The sequence below is a fragment of the Eucyclogobius newberryi genome, unplaced genomic scaffold (assembly GCF_026437365.1).
Source record: "Eucyclogobius newberryi isolate DKJ021-1_F unplaced genomic scaffold, fEucNew1.0.hap1 SCAF_8, whole genome shotgun sequence".
NCBI lineage: Eukaryota > Metazoa > Chordata > Actinopteri > Gobiiformes > Gobiidae > Eucyclogobius > Eucyclogobius newberryi.
Genome location: NW_027316500.1, coordinates 24307181 through 24334596, shown reverse-complemented (window position 1 = coordinate 24334596; position 27416 = coordinate 24307181). Strand labels below are relative to the sequence as shown.

General features: G+C 42.2%; 2 protein-coding genes across 2 annotated transcripts in view; one reads left to right on the top strand and one right to left on the bottom strand.

Annotated features, from left to right (window-relative positions):
- The window catches only part of pcsk2 (proprotein convertase subtilisin/kexin type 2), a 45311-nt gene extending 28020 nt beyond the window's left edge, over positions 1–17291 (top strand). The window contains exons 9-12 of the mRNA XM_072437452.1: positions 722–937; positions 3778–3878; positions 6817–7044; positions 16228–17291. Coding sequence (XP_072293553.1) covers positions 722–937; positions 3778–3878; positions 6817–7044; positions 16228–16717 — 1035 coding nt within the window. The 3' untranslated portion in view covers positions 16718–17291. The remainder of the gene's footprint in view (positions 1–721; positions 938–3777; positions 3879–6816; positions 7045–16227) is intronic.
- Positions 17292–17788: 497 nt separating this feature from the next.
- Positions 17789–27142, bottom strand: LOC140351574 (filensin). The gene is made up of 8 exons (XM_072437451.1): positions 26587–27142; positions 26125–26185; positions 25712–25807; positions 24048–24140; positions 22577–22690; positions 21290–21510; positions 19712–19803; positions 17789–19023 (listed from the first exon to the last, which is right to left on the bottom strand). The coding sequence occupies exons 1-8, from the start codon at positions 26952–26954 to the stop codon at positions 18119–18121; spliced, it is 1950 nt and encodes a 649-aa protein (XP_072293552.1). The 5' UTR covers positions 26955–27142; the 3' UTR covers positions 17789–18118.
- Positions 27143–27416: the final 274 nt, after the last annotated feature.

Sequence of the window (27416 nt, the reverse complement as noted above, 5' to 3'; positions counted from 1 at the left end):
TTTTGAAACATCTCTTTGCAATTCAAATAGGATACATAAATAAGCACATTGAGGCCACTTCTGTTCCATTTGATCCCTTGTGCGATGGGGAACCAGGTGCAGCAGCTGCACAGTAATAATAATGAACAACGTTTATTCGTTTTTTTTCTATTTGTATTTTGAAATGTGAAAGATAATGTTAAATCAGCCTTATAGAAGGTAGATAATGTTGTTGTAAATCTAATAATCTTGAATCTAAGTTGCTGTAAATATAGAGAAACTCAATCAAAAGGCATGTGTCTTTATTTACTCTTTGGTTCATGTAAATATATCAGCCTCCTTTGTGACGGCCAATAAGAGGATAATGTTGTTCTTTAAAGTCCACTTATTTTGACACTCGTCTCTGGGCAGACTTTTGTGTCTCAATACAGAGTCCAGACGGGGGCAGTTACAGGGTCATAGTGTCTGTGCTGGACTCATTTATTTCTAATGGTATACTACAAGTGTACTTTTTCTGGAAAAAAATGCTTTATCTAAAAAAATGAGCATCATCCATACCAAGTTTATACATGCATGAGTAGATGTAGCTGAAGAGATCTGAATTTTGAAAGTAGAAAAATATTGAATATATCTCATATGTGTGGTGGACCCTCGAGGGTCCCGAAGGTGTCGAATGTGACCTAATTTTGAAGGTTACTAGTATTTCCTCTCTGATCCGTCTGATGTTGTGATATACATTTAGGGTCGTGGAGGTAAAGGCAGCATCTACGTGTGGGCATCGGGAGACGGGGGTAGCTATGACGACTGCAACTGCGATGGGTATGCCTCCAGCATGTGGACCATCTCTATCAACTCGGCCATCAATGACGGACGCACAGCTCTGTACGACGAGAGCTGCTCCTCCACTCTCGCCTCCACCTTCAGCAACGGCAGGAAGAGGAACCCGGAGGCAGGCGTGGTAAGACACAAGCAACCATTTATTTATTTTTATTTAAGAAAAGGGGGAATAATGCATATTCATGAACATTTACACACATGTAAATATGATAATCTGTTGATGCTAATTTCCATCTGCAGACCCCCTGGCAGGTTGATGTTACAGAAAGATAAACCATCATACACAGACTGTTTACACAGACTATTACAATGATGACATAAGTCTGTGCCTGAAGGTGCAAAAGTTATTTAAAAAATAATAAATAAATTAACATATTTTGTCTGTCCTGTGCTGAATGTTCTGAAATGTGCTGAATGTCCCTCCCTCCCTGGACTATAAATTAGTTATGTTAGGTTTAGTTTTAATGTCTTGATATGTGTACAATTAAATGTACTCTTGGCTACATCAACAGCATTTCCTTGCACTGTGGTTACAAGACATACATGAGGCTTTGAGTTACAGAACGCCTCTGTTTGCCGCGCTGGCCCTCTGTCAGCAGAGTGGATGGGCCCAGGGAAGAAACCAGGATTGTTGTTACACTGTAATTGCAGGCTGTTTGTGAAAATCGGAGGTTCAGGTGGAGGATTAGCAGCAGCTTGATTACTTTGCTGGAACATGTGTTGCTGGGTTTTATTAGAAACAGTGTGTTAATCGGGCTGCAGGTAGAGAGGTTGTTTGTAGTCACGGAAATACACGTTTCTTGACTACCAGATTGACATTAAAAGTGTGTCCTCATACAGGAGCTTGGGATGTTCATGATTTAGAGATTGAATTATATAATCAGCATGATGGCCTAAAAAAATCAATCAATTATTACACATTAGTAAAGCCTGGCCAGCCAAGACTACAATTTCAAAGACTATAATTTCCTATATTAACCCATGAAACAGAAAAATAAATAAATGCATGGACACATAACATAGGCAGAAAACATGTTTAGGCAATCAAACACAAAGAAAAGAGTGTGAAGAGGTAATGCAAAAAAAAGTGCTGAAGTATTGCCCTGTTTAACTGCCTTATGTTACTTAACCACTATGTTTAAAGGAAGCATTCAGGACACACATATGAGCTCCATTTATGTGAAAGTATGATTAGTATTTTGCCTGCCTGTAACCACATGTCACTGACACGCTGGAAATATATAATGACGGATAAAAAATATCTCTAGAAGGATTTTTCTGAAACCCGCCTCTAATCTAAAGGTTTCATAAACAGCTATTTGGAGACATAAACCCCACGGATTCAGGTATTTTATTCAGTTTTTCCTTTCACATACAGTAAGCACACAAACTAACCAAAGACCCCTGGTGCTCCTGCTGTTGAACAAACTTGCACAGCCCCGTAATCTTAACGTACATTTTGCCTTTCATTATGAATCATTTGTGCGTCACTGCTTTCTGTATAGTGTCACTAGCTGGCATTCCCTGAGAAAAATGCCTGGGTGAGTCAGTGCGGTCGCGAGCCTGTACTTTGAGCTGAAAAGGTAGATTGTGTCATGTACAGAGACAGCTCAGACTCATGACCTAGTCGGTTAATGCATGGGAAATGCTTTCATACTTAGATTTGATTGTAGGCTGCGAATGTACACTGACATTCAAATAAAGTCTGTGCAAAAAAAGACTTTTCCCCCAGTGAGTTGATTATGCAGATGACCCCTGGCTGTTGACAGAAGCATGGATCCTCCCCTGGGTTTTCCCTCCTCTAATTGCATTCAATCTGTTATCATTTTTAATTAAGTTGGAAATAAAATGAAAAATAGTCTAGACAGAACTTGTAAATAAACGTTGTTGGCTGGTATGGAGGGCATGAGCTGTGAGGACTTGTATATATATATATATATATGACAGTGCGAGGGATGCAATAACGCAGCTTTCACACGATTTGATTTGTTTCTCAAGACACACAATATCTGTATCAATCAATATTACTCAATACCACACAATATCTATATGATTTTGATACCTTTTAAGAGTCAGAAGTAAAAAATTGAATTGTTTTCTATGTATCAATAAAGATAACATTTCATTAATCTATGACAGATATAACATTCAAATATAATTGTTTTAGTTTATAACGTTGTCTTTGTAGTGGGAATTATAAACATCGAGCAAATCGTGAATAGACTTCTCTGTTAGAATATAGCAGGGTTAAACTTGCACAAAGCTGTTCTCTTCATAAATCTGGAGGGACAAGCTTAACCCTTTCCTTGCTGTGCCAATTAGCGATCTGCGTAGTATTGTTTTGTGTGGCTTGTATTCAACAATTTGATATTATATTGATTAGTGCTAGTTTGTTTTAGTTTTTTTTGTTGCTTTTTTCCCCCAACAGGGCAGTATAGTGTAATGGGGATGAGAATGGAGAAGGACATTTGGCAAAATGTCCTTCTCCAGAATCGAACTCCTAGCGCTGCACAGAGCCTGGCATAATGTGCTGTCCACTGCAGTGTTAATTTGGACATTTTTTTACCGTCATTTAATTTTAGTTTTAGCCATTTGATTAATTTGTTTTAGTTATAGTTGCTATTTAGTTAAATATTTAGTTTAAGTCTAGTTTCACAAAAATGTCATGCAAATTTAGATTTATAAAAACATATGCATATATTTATTTAAACTGATGAAACTGCAGCATGTACAGACTTGAGTTTGTATTGGGTCTGGTTGATGGCTCTGGGTTTGAACTTTGAACTAGTCTCACGCAATCCTTTCATTCATTTACCGTATGTTTCATTGTTATTATTCTGCAAAATGATTAGTACTATTAGTCGCCTAGATTTCAGTCATTATGAGTACTTTTTATTTAGTTTTGATCAGCAAAATTATGTCAAAATGAAGACGGATATTGAGTATACTTGTGCTTCGCAGGCCACCACAGACTTGTACGGAAACTGCACACTGCGTCACTCTGGAACATCAGCAGCGGCTCCAGAGGCAGCAGGAGTCTTCGCTTTGGCTATTGAAGCAAAGTAAGTCATAGGTCACTTTCACAGCATCATTTACTGCACGTATTGTAAGTGCTGTATTGATTTTTCCTCCTGTCAATAACCAGAAGGATATTCGTTTAGAAGGAAATGGAATATATTAGAACAACATTAACTATCCATCCAAATCTATCCAATTGTTACTGTTGCAACTATTTTATTTAAAGTGTTTATTATGTTAATGGAGATTCTCCAACTGATTAAAATATATCACGATAAAATCCAAATATTATAATGTTTAGTTGTGTCTTGGAGATAGACACTTTTAAATCAATCTTTTATAATCACAAACAAATTCAAAAGAAAGTAACTCCAGCCCAAAACATTTAAAGCTGACTGAAGATAAATACATTTTAATATATATATTAATCACGTCTCCATGATTTAACTAAATGACTAATAGATGAGGATTTCAAAAAGTGAAAATCTGTGATGCTGTCGCCCACATAGCACAGCGTCTGCCAAGGACTCACATTTGTAATAGTACTTTTAATATCTCCATTAAGACAAACACAGTGTATACAGTGCACTCTGACTTCATGTTTTATTTATCGCTTGCATTGCCATGAAACAGATCCAGAGAGATGCATTCATAAGGAAATATTCAGAGGCTCATTTGAACATATGAAGTATGTTAGTGGCTGTGAGAAATGCAACAATAAACTAATTTCAAATATACCACTTATGACACTTTTAACCAATCAATGTGTTTTATGTGATCACTTAAAGGTGCATTATGTAAGTTTTCTGGTGTGTGTGTGTGTGTGTGTGTGTGTATGGGGTATGCGGCCTGCTTCTCTCCATGGATATATTACTGTTTTACCTAGAATGTTCGACAGTATGACATTAAACTTGCATACACAGCATATTTTATTACATTGTATTCATTGCTAACAGAGATACCTGGAAGAACATGCCTTCTCACTGTGAGCATGGTTGCTTCTCCACAGAACATGTAACTTAACTATAATAGAACATTCCAGTCAAAGCACACACATCTCCAGACAATAGAACCTTCACTGGAAAGTTACATACTGCATCTTTAAAGTAGTTATCGTGGTTATGTTTTCCTAATTAGGGACGTCATAGTTATTTGGTCAAGAGAATAGTCAGGTCACAAAATAATCGCTAGAAGTTTTTTTTTTTTATCAGGTTGTTTATGTATCAATATCTGAAAGTTTGTTCATAAAGCTAGTGAGGAATGTTAATCGATTAGATGAGCGAATGAAAGCAAATTTACTGTTGTTCAGTCCATTATCGTTAATAATAATCATAAAATTGTGATGTTTCTTTTCACAATCATCATTGAAATTAAAATTGGATATCTTGACATCCCTCATGCTAACTGCAACATTGAAAAAAGACAATGAGTAAATGGACTGGATAATGATAATAAAACAGGCATTTAACATGAAGCTTTACTCAAAGTTTATGGAACCCTATCGATCTGATGCCTCCATGAAAGCCTTGCATGACAACATGATGACATAGTACTCCGGGCACCCTCCACTTACTGATAGACAAGCACTTTATATGGTGTTATAAAACCCGCCAAATTAGTGTTTGTCAGGAGACGGTGTCTTCCTCTGACGGCCCATTTCTCACTCTGCGGCTGCGGCCATTGCCTAGTGCTGGTGAGTGGTGCTGAGTACCACTGTTTACCATGCACACATGATAATGACTCCTGTGAGGAGTGGATTTCCCCCTGTCCTCAGGCAAACAGCCCCACAGACGCTGTTAGAACAAGTGCACAGCCTTTTTACTGCCCGAGATTCGTTAAGCCGCATGATGGCAGGAGTCAGACCCAAGCTGTCAGCGCGTACAGCCGGGATAATGAAGGGAGACGCGGGGGAAATTGAACACCGAAACACTGAGGGAGGACGGAACACGGCGTGCAGATAGAGCCACAGTGATGTTCCAGATTGTGAGTCTTTATGGCTCTTTGGTTATGACAGGAACGTTTGTAATCGTCGTTAATGGCTTGTTGCACATTTGTAATCTGATATTACAGTGTGTTGATCGCATTATTAACTCTGCAGCCATCATTTGAAGGTGCAATTCAATTAGTGCATTTTTCGCAGAGTATTTTTTGGATGCTCCGAATAATTTACAAAACAATTTATAAAAAAGCCATCATAGATCAAGCACAGGTATTTGATTTTGTGTACAATAGCTATATATCTTTATAAATAACAATAATAATATGAATTGAAATATGCAGTTATTACTCTAACTACTCTTGTTTTACTAGATTTGATTACATATTGTATCTGTTTGTGTATTTGTTGACTTATTAAATGTTTTATTGGTGGTTTTGTTGAAATTTCTTCTTGATATTCTATTGTGTCATGTGTGTTTTGGGAACACAGGGTGCTCATGCTTTTCACATTGAGGTCTTCATCTTTATAAATACATAAATCAATAAAAATATACATATGGCCTATGTCATATGAAACAATATGTAATAGCCATATATTTGTATTCCAGTACCAACGTACATAAGAAAAACATGCAACATATGACTGGAATTATAATTACTGGACCACTAAAATGAAATAGCACATGGTGATTTAAAGGGGACAGACTTTTAAGAGCTGTTACAACTGTTTAACTTCTTATTTACCCTCTCAAAGTAGTATTTAGACTGATTCATGCATGTTTGAGCGGTTTTCCTCCTGCATTCAAAACACCACTGATTCCGGATGTCAGCAGTCTTTTATTGCATTGTTTTAGACCAACATTGCGGTTTTAAATGTCCAACTTGATGATCCATCCATAGATTATAACAATTTAGCAGACAAAAGAATAACATGTCTTCTATAACTAACACAAGCCATTCAGCCATTGTTTTTATTTAACAAAGCAATTGCAGAGCAGATATCGTGATTTTAATGTCACGTTGCTACTGATTTGCCCTCCCCAGCCCAGACCTGACGTGGAGAGACATGCAGCATCTGTCTGTGCTGACGTCCAAGAGGAACCAGCTCCATGACGAGGTGCACCAGTGGAGGAGGAACGGAGTGGGGCTGGAGTTCAACCACCTGTTTGGTTATGGGGTGCTGGACGCGGGGGGCATGGTCAAGATGGCCAAGGAGTGGAGAACCGTGCCCGAGCGCTTCCACTGTATAGCAGGCACCATCCAGGAAAACCAGTAAGTACAGTCTTCAGTGTTTTAATGTTGGCTCGGATATATATTGTGCTTCTTCCCACACAAAACTTAGAATCGATAGTTGTACCTGACCTGGGGATAGAAACGTGGATGCCGAAATGGCTAAATACCATTCCAAACGTTAATTACACAGCCACAATGATTCACAGGGAGGGGAAGTGTTAAGTGTGGAATGGGAAGGACATTCAGCAAATTGTCTGAACTTGTATCGAAATAACAACGTTGCGACTGGCTGCAAATGGAGCCTGGCATATGTGCTACCCACTCGGCCACCAATTTGTCTATATTAGTCAATGACCAACATGTATTTTTTTCCTTATGGGTTCTGGCATAGCAAAAGCAATACTTTCCATAAAAACCTGTGCGTTTCGTAGGTTTCGCGCTCCTGAATAAAAGCCGCTACAACAAAATTGACAAAGAAACAAGAAATTGTACATAATATACCCATGTGCCCATGCTGTAACATGAGATATTTACACATGCCGGTTGTATTCTGAAAAGGGGGTCTTATTGCGCCGGGTCTAATTAGACGCAGTTTTGAGTGAATTTGACGCGCAGCATTTTGAAGCTTAACAAACAGAGAACACATAAGCGCTGTCCCCTCTGTCCTTCATTACTCTGTGTGAGCTGATTTACCTGTGTCTGTGTCTTCACATCTGGTTCATCTGCTCCTGAGCTTGTGCTTAGTGAGTGAGTGAGTGTTATGTTGTAACATGAGATATTTACACAAACATATGGTCAATGGTAGTGATGCAGTGGTAAAGTCTGGCCAAGAAAGTTTCATTTCACTGCAGCAGGTTCTAAACTGCGTGTATCACATGTCCACGCTCCAACTGTGCGTTTTGCCGCGTCTGGATTCACTTTCTCACTAGACTCGTTTCTCATTGAATATGAGTCTGATTGTAATAAAATACACAGGGTTCAAAAGTTTGGGAAAAAAGTAGAGGCTGAAACAAAAAGTAGGGTACACTGTTGGAAGCATAAAAGCATACATTATATGACATTATATGATTATGTAAGTTGTAGTCAACACAAACAAGGCAGTTTACGTCGCCCGGATCGGCGTCACCGGGGCCCCATCCTGGAGCCAGGCCTGGGATGGGTGCTCCATGGCGAGCGCCTGGTGGCCGGGTCTTACCCCACGGGGCCCGGCCGGGCACAGCCCGAAAGAACGACGTGGGGCCGCCCTCCCGTGGGCCCACCACCCGCAGGAGGATCCATAAGGGGCCAGTGCAGAGAGATCTGGGCGGCAGTCGACGGCAGGGGCCTCGGCGACCAGATCTCCAGACACAGAGACTAACTCTGGGGACATGGAATGTCACCTCGCTGGGGGGGAAAGAGCCTGAGCTTGTGCGGGTGGTTGAGCGATACCGACTAGATATAGTCGGCCTCACCTCCACGCACAGTTTGGGCTCTGGAACCCATCTCCTCGAGAGGGGCTGGACGCTCCACTTCTCTGGTGTTGCCCGCGGGGAGAGGCGGCGGGCTGGTGTGGGCTTGCTGATAGCCCCTCAGCTCAGCCGCCACGTGTTGGAGTTTACCCCGGTGAACGAGAGGGTCGCGTCCCTCCGCCTTCGGGTGGGGGACAGGTCTCTCACTGTTGTGGCGGCCTACGGGCCGAACAGCAGTGCAGAGTACCCGGCCTTCTTGGAGTCCTTGGGAGGGGTACTGGACAGTGCACCGACCGGGGACTCCGTTGTTCTACTGGGGGACTTCAACGCCCACGTGGGCAATGACAGTGACACCTGGAGAGGGGTGATCGGGAAGAACGGCTTCCCCGATCTGAACCCGAGCGGTGTTCAGTTATTGGACTTCTGTGCTAGCCACGGATTGTCCATAACAAACACCATGTTCAAGCACAAGGGTGTCCATCAGTGCACATGGCACCAGGACACCCTAGGCCGGAGGTCAATGATCGACTTTGTTGTCGTGTCATCAGACCTCCGGCCGCGTGTCTTGGACACTCGGGTGAAGAGAGGGGCAGAGTTGTCAACCGATCACCACCTGGTGGTGAGTTGGATCCGCTGGTGGAGGAGGAAGCCGGACAGACTTGGCAGACCCAAGCGCATTGTGAGGGTCTGTTGGGAACGTCTAGTGGAGCCCTCTGTCAGTAGGGTATTCAACTCGCACCTCCGGGAGAGCTTCTCCCATGTCCCGGGGGAGGCTGGGGACATTGAGTCCGAGTGGACCATGTTCTCCGCCTCCATTGTTGATGCGGCTGCTCGGAGCTGTGGTTGCAAGGTCTCCGGTGCCTGTCGTGGCGGCAACCCCCGAACCCGGTGGTGGACACCGGAAGTAAGGGATGCCGTCAGACTGAAGAAGGAGGCCTATCAGGCCACTCTGCATTGTAGGTCTCCGGAGGTCATCGACGGGTATCGGCAGGCCAAGCGAGCCGCGGCTCGTGCTGTCGCAGAGGCAAAAACCCGGGCCTGGGAGGAGTTCGGGGAGGCCATGGAGGAGGACTAACGGTCGGCACCAAAGAAATTCTGGCAAACCGTCCGGCGCCTCAGAAGGGGGAAGCAGTGTCTCACCAACACCGTTTACGGTGCGGGTGGAGGCCTGCTGACCTCGACTGGGGATGTCGTCGGACGGTGGAAGGAATACTTTGAGGATCTCCTTAATCCCTCAGTCACGTCTTCCGAAGAGGAAGTAGAGACCGGGGACTCGGAGGCTGGCTCATCCATCACCCAAGCTGAAGTCACTGAGGTTGTTCGCAAACTCCTCGGTGGCAGGGCTCCGGGGGTGGAAGAGATCTGCCCTGAGTACCTAAAGTATCTGGAAGTTGTAGGACTGTCTTGGTTGACACGTCTCTGCAACATCGCGTGGCGTTCGGGGACCGTGCCTCTGGACAGGCAGACCGGGGTGGTGGTCCCTCTCTTCAAGAAGGGGGACCGGAGGGTGTGTTCCAACTACAGAGGGATCACACTCCTCAGCCTCCCGGGTAAGGTCTATTCCAAGGTACTGGAGAGAAGAATCCGACCGATAGTCGAACCTCGGATTCAGGAGGAGCAGAGTGGTTTTCGTCCCGGTCGTGGAACACTGGACCAGCTCTATACCCTCCATCGGGTGCTCGAGGGTTCATGGGAGTTTGCCCAACCAGTCCACATGTGCTTTGTGGATCTGGAGAAGGCTTTTGACCGTGTCCCTCGGGGTGTCCTTTGGGGGGTGCTCCGGGAGTACGAGGTCCGGGGCCCTTTGCTCAGGGCTGTCCGGTCCCTGTATGACCGGAGCAGGAGCTGTGTTCGCATTGCCGGCAGTAAGTCAGACCTGTTCCCAGTGCATGTTGGACTCCGCCAGGGCTGCCCTTTGTCACCGGTTCTGTTCATAATTTTTATGGACAGAATTTCTAGGCGCAGTCAGGGGTCGGAGGGTGTCCGGTTTGGGGACCACAGGATCTCATCTCTGCTGTTTGCAGACGATGTTGTCCTGATGGCTCCATCAAACCCGAACCTGCAACATGCACTGGGACGGTTTGCAGCCGAGTGTGAAGCGGCTGGGATGAGAATCAGCACCTCCAAATCCGAGGCCATGGTTCTCGACCGGAAAAAGGTGGCTTGCCCTCTCCAGGTGGGTGGGGTGTCCTTGCCCCAAGTGGAGGAGTTCAAGTATCTCGGGGTCTTGTTCACGAGTGAGGGAAGGATGGCGCGTGAGATCGACAGGCGGATCGGTGCAGCGGCTGCAGTGATGCAGTCGCTGCATCGGACCGTTGTGGTGAAGAGGGAGCTGAGCCGAAAGGCAAAGCTCTCTATTTACCGGCCGGTCTACGTTCCTACCCTCACCTATGGTCATGAGCTTTGGGTAGTGACCGAAAGAACAAGATCGCGGATACAAGCGGTCGAAATGAGTTTCCTCCGCCGTGTGGCTGGGCGCTCCCTTAGAGATAAGGTGAGGAGCTCGGCCACACGGGGGGAGCTCGGAGTAGAGCCGCTGCTCCTCCACGTCGAGAGGAGCCAGCTGAGGTGGCTCAGGCATCTGTTCCGGATGCCTCCTGGGCGCCTCCCTCGGGAGGTGTTTCAGGCATGTCCCACCGGGAAGAGGCCCCGGGGAAGACCCAGGACACGCTGGAGAGACTATGTCTCTCGGCTGGCCTGGGAACGCCTCGGGATCCCCCCGGAGGAGTTAGAGGAAGTGTCTGGGGAGAAGGAGGTCTGGGAGTCCCTGCTCAGACTGCTGCCCCCGCGACCCGGCCCCGGATAAAGCGGCAGAAGATGGATGGATGGATGGAGGGATGGAAGTTGTAGTCAGCCGTATGACAATCAGCTCCTGTATAATAGCCCTGTGTGACACACTCTGGAACTACTGTAATTATATTAAAACATATATTTTGTCCAGAAGAGAATAATTGTATTGCAACTTGCAGGACTGTCCCAAGGATGAAAGATGAATTATAATCAAAATGAGTTAAGGAAATATAATGTTCTCCATGGAGTCTATAGTTATTATATATGTATATTAAAGTTAAAATGTTAGTATTTTTCTGGAATTTAGAAAGATAAATAGCATTTAATTGTCAGTAATATTTTGATAAATTCGATTTTTCTCAAAATCATTCAGCAAAGTTCAACTCAGATGTGAAACCAATTCCTCAATACCATACCAGAGGAAACTAAAGGTATTTCGTGGCATTTTGGGACAAACCATTTTTCATTTCAGTTATTGGTAAATGATTGTACGACAGACAGATATCTGAGTATTGTAGAAGTGAAGGGTACTTATACATTTTTGTTGTTAAGTTGAAAGTCGATTTATGTAACCAGGACACTCAATCTTAGTCTTTTGCTGCTTCCCTCGCTGAATCGTCTCCAGTGCAATCGCTTGATGTTGATGAAGTACTGCTAATGGTTGCTTCTCCCTCTTCATGCTATTTTAAGCTGAGTGTCATTTGCCGTTCTGCTGCCATTTTTCTTTTTTTTCCCCTTCTCTTTCTCACCAGTTTGCGCCGGTTTCCAGGGCAGCGCCACAGGGATGCTGCTGCCTCTATTGTAGTAAAGCTATAATTACAACAAGCCCAACTCGAATGATAGTGTTGATCAGCAGAGTAAAAGGGAATAAACAGCACAGTGGCGGGCACAGCAGTGATCTGATAGCTGCGCTGGCTGCAGTTAGCGGAGCTGGAGGAGAACTTGTCATTATCAGTGATGTTGGCACACGGGGCTCCACAGTGCGTCGGTCTGTTTTTAATCTGCCCTGGCCCTGCCCTTCAGAGGCATCCCTCGCCCCACGCCATGACCCGCTGCTGTAATTACTGCTGCATGCAATCTGATGGGAGGCGACTTCCTGCTGAGCGCTAAATCATGTCGGGAGGTCCATTTGAACTCCAGCTTCTTAATGCAAGGTTTTAAACACACTTGGTTAGACAGACTTGGTGTATTGATTATGACCTATTATGCAAACTTTCATTTGCTATTAAGCAAAGTAGAATGTTTTTTCCAATGAAAACTTTGCTTGAGTGAAGTACTTGTAGAATCAATGTAGCAATGTAGCATAATTCACGCTTGTTTGATGATATTTTTTAGTAAATCCTCTCCCTTTGAGCAAAGCACTCTGTTCCAAATTTCCTAACGTTGGGATGCTACAATAAATCACCACCAGAACCGTTCTGCGCATTTCTGTTGTCAAATTGCGTTCAAATCCTCTTTGTAATTCCTTTTGGAGCCAGCAGTTGGAGCTATAACTTCAATTCTTGATGTGGGAAATGACTACTAAAAGCCCACATTGTTTCATATTAAACATATTGTTTTAAGTTACTTAAAGGCGCAATGGACGATTTTTTGGCGATTTGAGAACGCAGGCGGAAGTGCACATGCGCACTCCCCCGTGTGGACTGATACAACACACACGTGCGTTTGTTTATTAGCGCGACGGATCGCATCGCATCTCTCGTCTCCCGTAGATTTCCATCTCTTCTGAGTCAGCTCGAACTGTCTTTCTCCTTCTTCATTTTGCCCCGTACACTGAGGGAACTATATGATGATAGATCAATGCGCTTAGACACGCGGAAACATGCTGCTCGAGGGGACGAGCCACCCTGCAGGTGAGCGGTAGATGCGTTTTATGATTGATACGTGGCAGGATTAATCGGCAGTCCACGCCACGAGGAAATAAGACTCAGATGTGTGCCAAAAAAAATCGTCCATTCAACCTTTAAGGTAGGTACTAAAGAGCATGTTTGAAGGATAGTAAAAATAAAACTAATGCTCAATTGTAGAAAAGGATTCAGTTGTAGTCATTTGGTGGACACTGTTTTTACAGTGGAACACTCCTGGACGAATGAGGGATTACAACCACTAATGCTTAAAGGAATAATAGAGGATTTTTTTGCCGAGTTGAGAACTCAAGCGTCTGTTAGTCCCTTTTTTTAAATGCGCATGCGCACACTCACCCCCCACCCTCCTGTTCTTTACAAGACGCCACCTACCATCAAACCTCGTACGGAAGCACACTACAGCCCCTCTGCTTCACGTGTTTATTAGTGCGACGGATCACATCATATCTCTCGTCTCCGCAGATTGTCGTCTCTTTTGAGCTCGAACACAGTCTTTCTCTGTTGTCATTTTGTACTCTACACTGAAGGAACTCGCTAAACACACAGCGGCATATCACCCACGCATGTGCAGCAAGGGAAACGTGCTGCTATCCAGGGAACGAGGCTGCACGAGGCTGCACGAGGCTGCACGAGGCTGCACGAGGCTGCACGAGGCTGCACGAGGCTGCACAAGGCTGCACGAGGCTGCACAAGGCTGCACGAGGCTGCACAAGGCTGCACAAGGCTGCAGGTGTGCAGAATGATTGACATGTGGGAGAACTACTCGACTGTCCACGCCACGAGGAAATAAGACTCAGATGGCGCGCCAAAAATCCTCTATTATTCCTATAATGGTTTTCACACATTTTCAAAAAGACTCAAGATATCATTTTGCTGCTTAAATTACCTTCACTGCGAACCATTATTCAGTTAGCACTATGTTGCTATAATTTGCTGTGCTGCTTTAAAACTTTAAAACTTTGTTCACAGCAGGGGGTGTCACTCCGTCTAACAGAGGAGAATACCCTTTAGCTGTACTCGAAGACCAGCTAATCTTCCTGAGGTCGTAAATTTAAACATACTTTGCTTCATTTCATATAGACATATTTTAAAAACAATATCTATATGTCCAGTTACACAACAAGATGTGTTTGAATTCTTTTACATTATAAAAATCTTAAATATGCTGTTGACAGTTCATCCAATATCCCGGCAAAACATTTTGGAATCAGGTTAGTGTGCTCGTAATGCGAACACTTTTTCCTCAAGGTTACTTATGATCAAATGTCCTGTATACATTATATTAAACCCTGCAGGATGTACAACAACCTGCTGTGAATTGTCCTGTTTTTCCTGGAATTGTAATTCTCATAATCAGCCTTTAGCAGCTCGCAGTGCAGTAATCTGCCCGTGCACAGCATCCAGCCCCATTAATCATTTGTCTAAGTGACTGCTTTTGTACACGTCGATCTCAGTCAGAGGCTTCCAGTGCTCTGGCCTCTCCGCTCTCCCCTCGCTCCCCTCCACATGTGATGCAGTCTCCGTCTCTGTTAATGTTATTAAGCTCCTAGCCACCACCCCTGTCCTGCTGGGTTCTTACTTTTCTTTCCATCACGAGCCGAGATGGGATCAGCAGTGGGCCGTCTACAAACACGAGGCAACAATAGACCAACTCGCAGCACTTTCCGGACAAGTCCATTTTCACCAAGATTAAAGGCAAATCCACCCTAGGCTGTACTAGTCTGCGAGCAAAACGACCTTCCAAAACTTTAGTTCCACAATTATTATTCATTAATTTGTTCATCTTTGAGCACATGTTTCCGTTTGGGATCGAGGGTGACTGGAGCCTATCCCAGTGACTTTGGGCCTTAGGCGGGGTTCACCCTGGACAGAAGCCAGCTCGTCACAAGGTTAACACAGAGACAAAGACAAACAGACAAACATTCACTCTCACATTCATTCACTAGGGGCAATTTATAGTTTTTAATTGACCTAAAACAAACAGCACACGTCTGTAGGAAGCTGCAGAAACTGGAGAGAACCCACGGTAACACAGGAAGAACATGCAGACTCCAGTTCAACTCATTTGGTTAATACGCATTTTCAAAGGACATTAGCAAATCCAATCAGGTCTCATTCCATTGCTGCAATAATATCTTATGAATGACCAGTAATAATTTATGTGCTGAGCCTACTGTGTAATCTCCATGGCAACGTTGCACTGGGGGGCATGTTTAAATGGTAAATGGACACATTTATATAGCGCTTTTCTACCTTCAAGGCATTCAAAGCACTTTACATTACAAACCACACACCAATCCACACACCAGTGTACACTGGGGGCGAGGCGGGTTAAGTGTCTTGCCCAACGACACTACGGCAGTATTCACCTGAGGCAGCTGCGATCGCACAACCAACCTGTGGGTCAGTGGATCTGACCATTCTACCAAGGATGTTAATGTCGAGAGAGTGATAATGATTCATTTGGACGATAAAACATGAAAAATTAAATCAGACCACAATTAATTTATTTATTGTAGTTATGAACAATAACATAGTTTATATTTCATAAAGTTTGAAAATAAATAGGAAGTAAATACTTCCACCATTTGTGAAAATTCAATCACTGCCCTAGAGTGCTCTGGAATATAAAACTACAGAAAACTGGGGACATTTCTCCTGCAAACTGTTTTTTGGTTCTCCCCCTGTGACAGACACTGCATACTCGTACTATGAAAACACACAGTTAATTACCATGTGGTATATGCCATGAGACATAAATCATTTTTATATGTATAATTCTCTATCTGAAGGCTGCAGCCAGTTGCCAGGGTTTACTATTCATTGCTGACAGCGAGTGGTGCCTCTAGAATGGTGCATTCAGAAGTAAATTTCAGGGTAAATAATGCGGAGATGGCAGTCATCACAGCTGCTGTGCTGAAAGGGCTTCCTTTTAAAAACTGCCCTTGATTCTTTCCTGTCTATGATGTTCTTTGTGAAAAATAGGTCAAGTATTTTCAGGGGCTTTTGAATGTTTTGAGAGCAATCTATAAAATACTCGCTTTATGTTGCATTCAAGCATTTTATACCCATTAAAAACAAAGCTATTGACATGCACATTCCTCTGTTTGTCTCTGCAGCAAAATCCAGACCGGGAGCAAGCTGGTTTTAGCCATCGACACTGAGGCTTGCCAGGGCAAGGACAACTTTGTGCGTTACCTGGAGCACGTTCAGGCGGTCATCACCGTCAACGCCACCCGCCGCGGAGACCTCAACATCAACATGACCTCCCCCATGGGCACCAAGTCCATCCTCCTGAGCCGGAGACCCCGTGACGAAGACTCCAAGGTGGGCTTCGACAAGTGGCCCTTCATGACCACGCACACCTGGGGGGAGGACCCACGGGGGACCTGGGTGCTGGAGGTGGGCTTTCGCGGAGACGAGCCCCAGCGAGGAGTGCTCAAGGAGTGGACTCTGATGCTGCACGGAACACAAAGTGCCCCTTACATAGACCAGAAAGTGCGCGATTATCAGTCCAAACTAGCCATGTCCAAAAAGGAGGAGTTGGAGGAGGAGCTGGATGAAGCTGTAGAGAGAAGTCTGAAAAGTTTGATGAGTAAAAACAACTAGACTCCTGCATGTGGCCAAGCTGTCTTCTATAGTTAATCCCTATTTGCAGTCATGCTATCCTTGTCTCGAGTTCACCACATTCTCTCAGTTCTCCTCACTACTGCTGCTTCCTCTACCTTTCTGCCTTTTGTTCCAGTGTTTTCATCCCCCGCAGCCTTCGATGAATGTTACTCGTAATCCGACCGTAATAAAAAATGTGATAATCTTATATAGAAGTAACAAAATCACCCGGATTCAGTTTTTTTGATTTTTGTACACTACAGAATTGTACATATAGTAGATCGGCCAAATTTCTCCACAAATGCTGTTGCTTTGAACTGCCCCGCACTTCTCTTCTGCCAGCTGTTGTACAGTTTGTGACTGTAAATGATTTTCAGTGTCATTCCACTTCATAGTTTCAAACCTGGCAACCGAGCAGTGGTACTTCGTTGGGTTTCTATTTTTGTGAGACACACTGTTTATATATGTAAACAAGGAAAGGAATGTCAGATTTATTTTGCCGCCTGTGGTCCTTAGTTCATATTTCATAATCGTTGATGTAAACTATAATAAATCTATTCAGCTGTTTATTAAAGCACCTTGTGTATTTTCACATTCTGCACAACAACACGAGCAAAGCGGTTTATTGTTAATTGCAGTTATTTGTTTCATTTTTACGAATAATTATCTTTATATTTAAGTATCTGCTTTCAAGTAAAGTTCAATATATTGTTCAAGAAAAATCTAAGAATTGCAGCTCAGTAAAATATAATTACAAGAGGTATTTCGGTGTGATGCCTTGTTAGAGCAAAATTAAATAAATCATACTTCTAATCTAATAATATTGGGCCAAAAGAAAGCAATAAAACCAAAAGAAAAAACAAGCTATTCAGTAAGTGTGCTAATTGTTCACCTCAAAATTCTGATATAGCACTGCAGATGATTTCTACTAAATCTATCAATAAATAATAAGCAGAATGAGGAATTGAGTTAATTTGAGTTACAAGAAAGGACCTTTATAATGTTGCATTATCTGCTTCTGATCTTATATTAAATTGCAATATTAATGGTGTAATAATACAAAACATGAACTGATGCATGAGGCTTTTATTAGTCAGATATCAAAGCAATTTAATTCACAGCAAAATCTCTGCTGAGGTCAGGCAGTGGTTTCCAATTTAACAAGATGTCTCAAAGGGGAAAGGGCGGCACATCTTTTCATCTCGTTGTACTTTTTAACATGTTTTTGAGTTAATTTCAAGGTGGCACTTTTTTTTCTTTTTCTCAAGTTTTCAGACAATAAAGGACTTAAGTAGGAGTTGCAGGTCCAAACAACATCACCGTCAGCACGATAGTTCTGAACGCAAGACCAGGGACTGCAGATGGAAGCAGGAATGTCACGATTTGGGAATTGCAGTTGTTTTAGTGCTTCTTCTTGCTGGACTTCTCAATTATGGTCTCCACCACCGTAGACGTCTCCTCGTACCCCTTGGTCCTCCGATCGCTGGACATCCTCTCAACAGTTTCCTGCACCTCCACCATCTCATAGGTCATCCCATCTGGACTGTAGCTACTGCTGGAGCTACTGGAACTTGAGCTGGAACTTGGAATACGAGGAAGCCCGCCAGGACCACAGCTTTTGTTCGCTGGATGATGATCTGCTCCTCGGTCGGGCTCCTTCCGACCGGCAGGGGGCGACACTGGGTGCGTATTTTTGGCACGTGGGTCCCCGCTCTTTTGCCTAGCTTTACCTCCACCCTCCTTGCCCTTTGGCCCTTTGGGGTCGTCTTTTGGCGTTGGAATGGTGGGACTGAGCGGCCTCGGTTCGGGCGTTGGTTGCGGTGGGGAAGGAGTCGGAGAGTCGCGCCCGAATCTTTCATAAGGGGGCCTCATATTGTCTCTTATTGTAACGTAGATGTGTCCAGCAGATGGCGTAGTTGTGTAGAAACATGGGTCCAGGTAGCTGCCATCACCGGTAACTAGAACATAGCGACCTTTGGTGTAGAAGTCGGCGATGGGCTCGGGCCGCTTGTACCTCCTCATTCGATCCCGGACGATGTTGCACAGAGTGTCGAAGGCCTTGCTGATTTGGGCGCCATCCGGGACGTCTTGCGGGGAGACGCCGGGAGATTCAGGTCCCTTCCCCTGGACCCCTCCAGTGGACATGACTTTGGTTTGTCCAATATGACTTTCTCCAGATGTTTTGTCGTCCTGGGCGCTGTCGAACACATCCCGGGTGCTCTGCTCTCGTCTCTTCTGCGCCTTCTTGGCTAAATTCTTTTGCCGTGGCTTGACGTTGGCGATCTCCTGGAAAGCTTGGGTGATATCTGTTAGAATATAAAGAGACAGTTAAGCCTAAATGAAAGAAAACACTGTATTATGTACTTACTTGACATGACAATGTATCTATTTCTTATAGATACATACTTTATTGTCATTCAAGGTACATATTATAAGAAAACGCACACTTAAAACAACACGATTTAGACTTCACTCCTGACTCCTTTAGCATTACCAAGCATTCAAATTATTGTTTCATATTGGGCCGAGCTGATTTGATTGTGTGTACCCTTCAATATCTAGTTTTTGTTTTCCATTTAATTTCCATCTCCTTTTTTCAAATGATCATGAAGCTGGAGTGATTGCCTCGTATTCCAGATCAGCAATATGCACAATTTTAAAAACACATGCAAATTATATCATTCATTTTGCCTCTGAAAACATGTGTACCAAATATTTGACAAATCTCCAAAAAGATAATAAAAAATAATAAAAACTGGATTTTTTTGTCTCAAACAAAATCACTTGAGACTTGTGAAAGCAAGAACTGGCAATCATTTTTGAACACTTGCCACGATATCCACAGAGAAAAAAAAGATACGACGTAGCTGCAAGAATACTCCGACCGCTCTATCTTACAATGGCGGCTGATTGAAAGAGCTCTCAATAGTCATCGTTAATGCAAAGCAGCACTGATGTTGGGATGATAGTGGCGTTAGTGTGGAGACTTCTTACCTCTCCCCCGGCTTGAAGCCGAGGGGGTGTGGGTGTAGCGGTAATTAGTGGTGAACAGGGTAATGGGAGTGCCAATTATCGCTGAATTCAACCTGGACGAAAAAAGGAAAAAAGATGACGGTGACATTTCACCTGTTTTGGAAGGCATTATTAAGTCAGATTCAAATTATCATTCAGCATTTTCACGGGCTATTATGAAAAATATGGCCCAGACAATAGATAATGATGTGCTGCAGTCATATTACAGTGAGGTTAAAAAAGAAGAGCTGTTGAACACTGTACCTGCTAGTATAGTTACTAAAACAAATGGATCTCTCTCTATAGATTATTCCCAGAGCTTATGCAACAAACACAAAGAAAACGCTTTAAAACGGTGTGTTCTTTGAGCCATTCTCAAGCCCATGTAAAAGGAATATACCATGATGTGGATTTGGTGAGCCTTTAGTGCAAAACAAATCAGATCTAATATCCTGTGCAATTATGAAATAATACAAGGTCATTGTATATTCTGTAAAATGCCTGATTGCTTCATGCTTTATAATAACTACTCCATAATTAGCCTTAATGAAGTATGAACAAATATTTAATTCATAATGAACAAATAGTTTATTAGGAATGATTCCGGTCTAGTAAGTACTTATTTACTGGGTTAGGGTTGGTTAGAATCATTCTTAATAAAGGCTTTATTGATGCTAATAAAAGTATAGTTATTATATAAGTATATAAGTATATTATAAAGTGGTACCTACATTTCTTATTTGAGTCCAATGACTAAACACGCTTTCCACAACAGTATTCTATATAAATGACACTCACCTATACTTTTATTGCACAAGGGCAGAAGGATAACACTAAATTTATCAAACACTGCCATCTGCTGACAAATTGCATTATTTCAAGATTATATAGTCATCACATGATACATTTAATTAGCTCTATAGATTAATCTGTAACGATATGCAAATCTCACACTACAATGGATATTATTATATTTTAAACGATTCATTCTTTTTCTATCACTTGTTCCCGTTAGGGGTCGTGGATGACTGGAGCATATCCCAGTGACTTTGGGCCTTAGGCGGGGTGCACCCTGAACAGGGGCCAGCTCGTCACAGAGTACAATATTATCACAATATTAATTTCGCTAGCAATATTTTTTGGAGAGGTAACAGAATTGTACTTTTGCTTTTTCCTTTTAAATGCCTTGAGAAGCCACGGAACACAGTCAATGTCATTTCCAAGTTATTACTGCAACAAAATATTGTATTTGATAAAGACGCTTATAATTTGATGACAGCCCACAGTTTTATTGTGAGCCGTATCACTATAAATTTCACTATATTTCGGTCATTGTCTTTAACAGTAGGTGTCCAGCACTACAGTACCCTTCTTAAGTGCTAGATTCATGGTCAGGAGTACTGGAGCTGGAGGATTGTATAGTAGTCTTAGGTTAATGGGGAAAACCAGAGAACAAAACCCACTCCCATACAAGATGAACAAGTCCTTGTGACTAAACCTCTTTGCTGTGAGAGCAGAAGGCCGATGATATGGTACATTTGGAAAGCAGTCAGTCCATACCTGCTGTCCTCGTTCTCGATGATCCTCTTGTAGCGTTCCAGCTCGTTCTCCAGGGAGCTCTGGTACAGGGCCAGGTGGCGGCACTCATTGGTGAACTTCTCCAGGGACTTCTCAGCTTCTTCGATCTCCTTCCTCAAAGATTCGATTTGCTCGTGGTACATCTGGATTTCATCCTCGTAGCTCTCCTGGGTGCTCTTAATGTTCTGCTCCAGCATCTTATTCTGGAAGACAGATACAGATTCATTAAGGAATTAAGACAACGTGATTAAGCTGTAACAAAGCCCCTGGAGAGAAATTTAAAATGTCAAGTACGGGTCATTACTTCTAACACTGGGAATTACACGCCTGAATGCACCCAGATGGTTCAGGTAAACGCTCAAAAAGAGATGCACACAAAAAGAAAGAAATAGGCTGTAGTCTTGCTAAAACTACCAATGTTGAAAGACAAATGTAACGTACCAAACAAAGTATCAGAAATGTGGCATTGGAAATCTTAGCAAATACAAATTGAAATCATCCAGATTAAATATCAATGAATCCAAATATGATATTTTATAATAATCTGCGAGTTGTTTATATTATTTGGATAATACATACTACCTTTGCTTTTATTTTTACCCGGGGCCTTTCAAGTTAAGAAACAATAAAGACAAGTCTGACATCTAGTGCTCACTTTGAACATTACAATGATTCTGCAGTTTAATTCATAAGTGAAGTAAATACAGTGGCTTATTCAGTGTTATTAAAATCTATTTAAGTTGTAAATAATTTGATTATGGAGTTGTATTTATTATGAATATGATAATGATTATTATTAGCATTATGATTATGATTATTGTTTTCATTATTGCTGCACTTTTTGGGACACTCAAAGACTTTAAATGTATCATTGTGAACTAAACTAAACTAAAACAATAAATAAATAAATAAATAAATAAATAAAATATGTTTGAAATACAAAAAAACTATGTTCTGAACAAAAAATATAAGAACAATATATGCATTTTATAAAAAAGTTAAATCTTCATTAGAACATAAAAAGTACTTTTGGTAAATGTATTAACTATGTTTAGACCGTACATTCCTAACCTCTGAGTGGTTTAAAACATCTGCAGAACAATCCATAGGTTTATAAACCTCAACGTTGTTGAAATAAAACACACTTTTGGCTACATAGCTTACATTTTTCTTATAGAGCATACTCCTACATGCATCACTTATAACAACAGATAACAGATAATGACACAACATTTGTCGTCATGGCGATAAAACAAACATCTGACCCACCTCACTCTTGAGCCGCTGTTTTTGGCCCTGCAGCTGACAGAGGGCGCTCTTGTACTCCTCCAGCTGAGCCTGGAGGCCTGGCATCTTCCTCTGGGCCAACAGCTTCTCCTGCTCCTTCACACAGTTTAACCACAATCAATAAAGCCACAGGGGCAAACAGCACACCAGCACTGGCCAACAGCACACTAACGCAGACAAACAGCACAATAACGCAGACAAACAGCACACTAACGCAGACAAACAGCACAATAACGCAGACAAACAGCACACTAACGCAGACAAACAGCACACTAACGCAGACAAACAGCACAATAACGCACACAAGGAGGACCGGGCACCAAATCAGCTTTTATTAAACCAACAGAGAATCAAAGCTGTAATGAACATGAGAGCTGTCACTGAATGAGCAACAGTTGACATCAGAAACATATGGGAAATCAATATTACTTATTTGAACTTATTGTGTTTCAGCTTGTTTTTTCCATTATGAATCAATATATAAATATATATTCATTGTTGTATTTGGTAATGACAGTGTGTCCAAATACAGGTGAGAAGTCTCTCGACAGTGGGGGGTCTGAAGTGATCAATATGAATATGTTAGTGCCCTAATATATATATATATATATATTAGGGCTGCCACTATTAATCAGGAGGATTATAACCTAATAACCTAATTCTAACCTGCTTAATGCGGAATGCCTTACCTGTTGGTGGAAATAATAATTGTTAACTGGACTATACAAACTCTAAACAATTTAAAATGACTTTTATAACAAAGACAGTGACATTTTTAAAACAAAATATAATCAATACATTTTATTTGTAAGTATTATCTATTTAGAAGCCTTCAGTCATAATCTAACATTTGGTTAAAAACACAAAAAGCATAACTAAAAATAAATAATCATTAGTTGCAGCCCAAATGAATATACCGTAGATGAATTCAAGCTGTGATTTACAATTTTGTTAACGCAGAGATGCTTTGTTTATTCCCATGTCTACAGGCTTGGCTCTGACTCAACTACAATTATGGCTTGTTTTTCCCTGATTAAAGTATAGTAATGTATATAAAAATTGCAATTCTAAAAACTCTTAGGCTGCTCGCCAAAACAATGAAGTTTGTTAAACCATTAGAAAATATTTTTTTCTAAAACAATAACCCCATAACTTTAAAAAAAATAGAATAAATCCAAAACCAATATCTGCCCATTTCAAAGAAACAAAGCCTGCACTCCTTATGCCTCCTTTTTGGACTGCATATGACTCACAATCGGCTTCATTATCACACATTAGTCACACAAAAAAGACAAAGCTACCATACGTTTGTGTAAATGTCTCATCTACAGTGCTGATTTACTCATTTAGACGCACAAATGCAGAGGCCGCAATCTCATCAAGCCACACACACACACACACACACACACACACACACACACACACTAAAAGCTGACGTGATTCGTGAGCTCACCTCGGACATGCCCAGCGACACAGTAGGAACAAGGGGCAGTGTCTGGTTGATTTGCTGCAGAATGTTGACGTAGGTTTGGATCTCGGCGAGGTTCTGTGTAAAAGGGACACACACACAAAAAAACAAAGGAAAAGGGATTTTAATTTCTGCAAAGCGTTTTGTAGACGTTTTGGTGTCGCTCTACTTTTGCTGGGGTGAGACAATCCAATTATGGTAGTGTATAATGTGGCTGGAGTACGTGATTAACTTGTGATGTGATTAGAATTTAGATTTGGATTTATACTGTTTGCTCTTCATACAAACGCAGTACAAACACACACGCTCTGATGTACGGAGCATGTTCGCTTCTGACCACATGTGGCTGGATTAGGTCAAATACTTTAAAATAATCAAATTTTACAATTTGATCATTTTGTATTGGCCTTTTGGACAATATTGTAGAAAGGGAAGTTTCTCTAATGTTATTGGTTTGAAACCTTTAACTTTAACAGGGCGTTTTTAGGGATCTCCCGGGGTATAATTGTTTAATTGTATCAGCCAGTCCACTAAATGTATTAAAGGTCAGTGGGAAAGGAAGGGCATTTTGTTCTAACAGGGAACATATTTCTGTGTCTAAGTGTAGCAGCACAAAATCTCATGTTTGTTAACAATTCAGTTGGAAAAATGTATCACGTTCCAAATTCCATATTATTCACTAAATACTAGTTCCTGGGGAAATCTGTGTTGAGGGATTGTCCTACTGTTCAGAATTCAGATTAATAAAGCAGTGACAATTATTTTCAACATCTGAAATCCCACTTACATTAACTTTAAAACTTTGTATCTGGGACATAAAACTCCTTTAATGGAAACAATGGATGGATACTTGTGGAATGTACTGTTCTGAGTCTATAGTATTCATAATCTCTGATAAAAAATGGTTCATATACAAGCCAAATGTACTGACTTGTACCTGCTACACTTTTATGGTATTATTTCCAGCAAAAACATATAAATTATTAATTTGGCAAATGTAAAATAGATTATAGATTATTAATGCCACACTGCGGAACATTCTAGGCAAAGCATTGTCATCTCCCTCTAGAGGTAAACAGGTGGCAGATTCCCAATCAGAAAAGTGTTGTCACATTAGTAATTCATCTGCACTTATATTTCAAACACGTGCCACATACATTTTACGCCATAGAGGGGAACAACGTAAAAACATGTTCGTTCAAACACAATCCCTGCCAATAAAGGACTTCACTGTCATTCTATTCACATGGAGCACATCAGCGTATATTCTTTTCTTCTGCAGACAATGTGGGGCCTTTTTATTGTGTTATCTCCAGACAACAGTGTGGAAATAATTCATATTCAAAACAGAGACAATCTAAAAACTGTATCTATATCACTGCTTATGGAAATATATCTTGCTCAGCTGTCTCCAGTTTATTCCTTTTTCAGTTGTGACTATTTTTGTACACATGGGGGGAAATATTGTGTTTCCTGTCACAGTTCTGTGCTGCGGAGACTCTGCGCAGGTTGGTGCTTCCCTGTAGTTTAAATCCTTGCTGTAAATCAGAACAAGCTTGCAGACACTCCCAGAATTTCGAAAACCTCAAATACCCAAAGGATAGTTTTGTCTTGAATAGGAGGAAAATTGAACTGTTCATGTTTTTTACCTTCTTGTGTCGTTCTTTTGTGGAGCTGATGTCGTCCTGCAGGAACTGGCACTGGATCTCGCTCTCCAAGTTTTGCAGAAGAATGTTGTCAGCCTCCTGCAAGATATGATTCATAAACATATAAAAAGACTATGTACACTACAAAAGATAGAGTCTATTCAATTCAAATTTTTTTCAACAAATACGGGTTCATTTTCCTTTGTTACTTTGAAGCAAATGTGTTCTTTTTTGTTTGATATTTGATATATTATGTAAAAAGAAATAGCATTTACTCCTCTTGAAATTGAAAGAAATCTGGAGTAACATAAATCTACAATGGTCTAAAACTACAAAGAAACAAGGTCAAGATTTTAAATTCAATTAAAATTTTAAACACACGTAGGTTGTTTATTTGGTCAGATTGTCATTCCTACCTTGTTTAGCTGCTCCAGTGTTCCGCGCAGATGCTCCTGGTACTCACACTCCTCCCTGAACCTGCACACAGAGATCACAGCCAGGTCTGTGCCGGATATGGTTTAAATGCAATTACGTTAGGAAGCTATAATGTTATCTGGTTTATAAAGGTGTGAGCTTTTAAAGTAATGATGCCTGTGCTGCATATTCATAACCATGATAAATCCTAATGAAATGACCACATGTTGGAGCCCTGGGTCTGTTGGCATTCAGGTGAACTCTATTGTATGTTGACAGATGATGATTACCCTGGAGGAGAACAGAGCTGGAACACACAATATTTTACTTTTGTAGAAGGTTTTTACAAAAGTTTGTTCCACAACCCATCATGAACCCAGACCACATTTGCACATGCAGTTGTCTGACAGGCTTTTAACACTGCTCTCACAGCACTGCTTCCTTGGGGACAGTGGAGGACTCACTTGGTGGTGAACTCATCCAGCATGCGGCAGGCTTCTTTCAGATCTCTCTCCAGCTTGTTGTGCTCTGATGCCAGCTCTCGGAGACGCTGTCTGTTGAAGTCAATCTGCTCGATGAAGGCCTCCTCCAGCCCACTGGCCCCGTCCATGCGCTGCAGTGTCTCCAGCTGCTTTCTGAACACTGCGTTCCTCTGCTCCAGGACCCGTGCTCTGTTGATGTAGCGGGCAAATCGGCTGTTGAGTTCCTGCAGGGTCTCCCAGCCCTGGATAGCGGACATGGCCGCAGAGCTGTCCTCTGGGTCCTCCTCAAACTCCTCCGAGCGCTCATACTTCTCCCTGCGAACCTCGCGCAGGTAGCTGCTCTTGAACATCGTGCTGTTGGCCCCTGGGCAGATGGTCTCCCTGGAGTGCTAAGTCCTTTTCAGCACCTTAGTGTGTGAAAACTCGGGTGCTCACCCCTGGATGTCTCATGCTAGACTGAGCGCTGTCAGCCGTGAGTGCAAACATAATCCTGCCCTGCAGAGAACGATCGCTGTGCTGCCTGGGGCCTTCCAGAGCCAGCTGTGCTTTGTGTGTGAGAGAGATGACAAAGCATGATCACACACAATTGGCCTGCCCAGGAAAACACTCTGTTGTTTCACAACATTCTATGGTTCATAGTCTGCTGCTTTCTAGATCCTGTTTGATATGGGACTGGCACATGGCACAATTTTGTTTTGTATTTCATTGCCCCATAGCCTGGTGAAATCTTCACACTGTGCTAAGGAAAATATCAGTAAACACTACCATTACAGGTGGTAGGCCCATGGAATATTTCTTTGGCAACACACAGT

Excerpts from the sequence above, each read along its gene's own strand:
- LOC140351574 (XM_072437451.1), bottom strand. The coding sequence starts at position 26,954 with ATGTTCAAGAGCAGCTACCTGCGCGAGGTTCGCAGGGAGAAGTATGAG. Across the intron at positions 26,186-26,586 it reads CTGGATGAGTTCACCACCAA|GTTCAGGGAGGAGTGTGAGT; the intron begins GTGAGTCCTCCA and ends CTCTGTGTGCAG. Across the intron at positions 19,024-19,711 it reads GGCTTCAAGCCGGGGGAGAG|ATATCACCCAAGCTTTCCAG; the intron begins GTAAGAAGTCTC and ends ATATTCTAACAG.